The following is a 2,385-nucleotide window of genomic DNA, read 5'->3' as shown; positions in this document are numbered from 1 at the left end:
CCACCCGCTCGCACGAGGTGTATTTATGCCTGAGTCAGAATGAGGTCACACTGCGGTTTCCTCCGTGTCAGCTACCGACTCCTATTCCTGTGCTATGCGCACACACCCGCCGTGTTATGGCAGTGTATTTATAGCTATTTTACATGTATAATTATAAAACCACAACTCCACACACGCACGAAAATAATCACGGTGCCGGGACGGTGGGAGCGGGGCTGGGGCGCGGACCCCACCACTACTAATAATTCTTTGCACTTATATATAGCGCCTTTCATCCGCAGCTCTCAAAAACACTTTGCAGGCATTTAATTAAGCTTCCCAACATCCTAATGTGGTGACAGCCAAGTAATAATATCCTCGCTCTTAGGTACAAAGAGAGGGGAAGTGGCAGGACTTGTCTGAAGTCCCGCAGTGGGGCAGCGAGCCCAGGTGCCCTGTGCCCTGCCCCACACTTGTGGGGTACCCACATCAGGATGTGCCCATGGAGGAGATTTGGACCCAGAAAGGGGATGAGGACCCCAGAGTCCTGCTCAACCCATCTGCTCGGTTTGTGATGGGGGTGACTGGTGGCAGCGCAGGGTCTGGGGACGGCAACGGGGACCCCAGAGTCTGCTGGGGTGCAGCTGCCCAGCATCTGGGTCAGCGGGTAGAAGAGCCATACGGATCTCAACAAACTTGTGGGCGAGAGCTCGGGGGAGAGCAATAAATAAGATGACAGGTCTGAAGGGGCTGATTTACGAGAAATATTAAGAGTCGTAATCCTGCCTGGCCCGGCCACCCCCCAGGGAGGCAGGGGGATGACAAGGACCCAGATACATCAAAAGGAGATAAGACTCACTGGGGCCAATGCCGAACTATCTCCAAGCAGGAGGGCTGGAAGCAGTTGTGCCTCCTGGGGGTCTGGGCAGCTCAGTGCGGCAACACAGCCGGATCTCAGTGGCTGCCTGGAGATGGGATCCCACATGGATGGACCTCTGTGATCCTCGAGGTCTGCAGCTTATGCTCCACTAAGCATCCTCCCTCCCTCCCATGTACATCCCTGCCTGGATGGACCGCTTGCCTCCCATCCTTGGAGTGCTGCAGGGGGCACAAGCATCTGTTTTGGACACTGATGGGACATGAGATGCCACCAAGCAAGAGGAACATGGCAGGAGAAGGTGGACAGCAGAGAGGGCTGGGACTTCAACCACCAGAGCAGAAGTAAAGAGCAAAGAGGTGCTGGAGGGAAGCGTTGGTGGCAGCAATAAAGGGTGCAGAACTGCAGTCCTGGGGGGCTGAAGGCTGGGTGGGATCATTTACATCAGCAGAAAAACACATGCTCCCAGCTCCTTTCCCTTGCATGGAGAGGTGGGGGACAAGCCCCCATCCTTGTCCCCATCCTGGGGATGCCCCATGGGGGAAGTAGCCACGCATCAATGGACACTGCAACTCTGCACACATGAAAACTAAATGCAAGTCAAAAATCATAAACCAGATTTGATCCTATAGCAAGCAACATCCTGCCATTTTATGGCTGTGTTGGTATTTTTTTCCTCCCAGACTGCAGCCAGATCCCTGCTCACTGAAACAAGCTGTGCAGCAGCCCTCAACCAACAGCACCCACACCTACCAAGCCCCCAAAATGGGGGAGTGGGACCCGTTTGCACCACATCAGGACCAAAGAGCAGCAACACAGACATTAAGCAAGAAAACAGCTGCAAACCTTCTGAGGGGCTGCAAAGAAATGCCCCCAAATCCAGTCTTTCTGAGGAGAAAGGAGGGAGGGAAACAGGAACAGCATGCCTGGCCAGGGAGCTAGCAGAGCCCAGGCACCGCCGCAGGGATGCAGGCACCTTCCCATCACCGCACCGGCCACTGAAACTGCCCTGCAACCCGCTGCTATTGCCTCCCCGAATTTCACTCCCATTACCCCCTTCTGCCACCAGCCGGATATCTCTTACCAGGGGCTACCGGCACCTCCATCGCCTCGCCGGCCACAATGAGGGACTCGAGGATCCTCGCATGGAGCTCAGGGCTCGCCTCGGTGCTGCAGGGAGAAGGGGGAAGTCGTGAGGGTGCCAGCAGCTCAGCCACCCCAGACCCCAGACCCCGGGACAGGAGCCAGCCACCCCAATGGATCTCTTGTGGGACTGGGGCGATGCTGCATATCCCAGTCCCATATGGGACATCGCGCCTGCTCACTGTGGGAACCGGTGCGGTACCAGAGCATCACAGTTGGGATAGGGGCTCCCCGCTCTGGTCTCCCCCTTCAGAAAACCCCAGGGCTGAGCTGCTGGTGGGCTGTCATCCAGCAAAGCCAGCTCGGCTGGGGGCCAGCATGCCCGTGTCTGGCTGTGGGCACCCTTCTCTCGCCCGCCCCGTCCTGTCCATGGCAGGGCGCCTCAC

At 57.0% G+C, this 2,385-nt stretch overlaps 1 protein-coding gene across 1 annotated transcript in view; it reads right to left on the bottom strand.

Annotated features, from left to right (window-relative positions):
- Positions 1-2,385, bottom strand: part of LOC104126253 (phosphatidylinositol 3-kinase regulatory subunit gamma) — an 81,714-nt gene that overhangs the window by 62,555 nt on the left and 16,774 nt on the right. Inside the window, exon 6 of the mRNA XM_035894188.1 lies at positions 1,941-2,180. Coding sequence (XP_035750081.1) covers positions 1,941-2,180 — 240 coding nt within the window. The remainder of the gene's footprint in view (positions 1-1,940; positions 2,181-2,385) is intronic.

The sequence above is a fragment of the Egretta garzetta genome, unplaced genomic scaffold (genome assembly GCF_000687185.1).
Source record: "Egretta garzetta isolate BGI_Z169 unplaced genomic scaffold, ASM68718v1 scaffold145, whole genome shotgun sequence".
NCBI classification, from domain to species: Eukaryota; Metazoa; Chordata; class Aves; order Pelecaniformes; family Ardeidae; genus Egretta; species Egretta garzetta.
The sequence above is the reverse complement of the archived record's forward strand: the minus strand, read 5'-3'. Positions and strand labels throughout refer to the sequence as shown.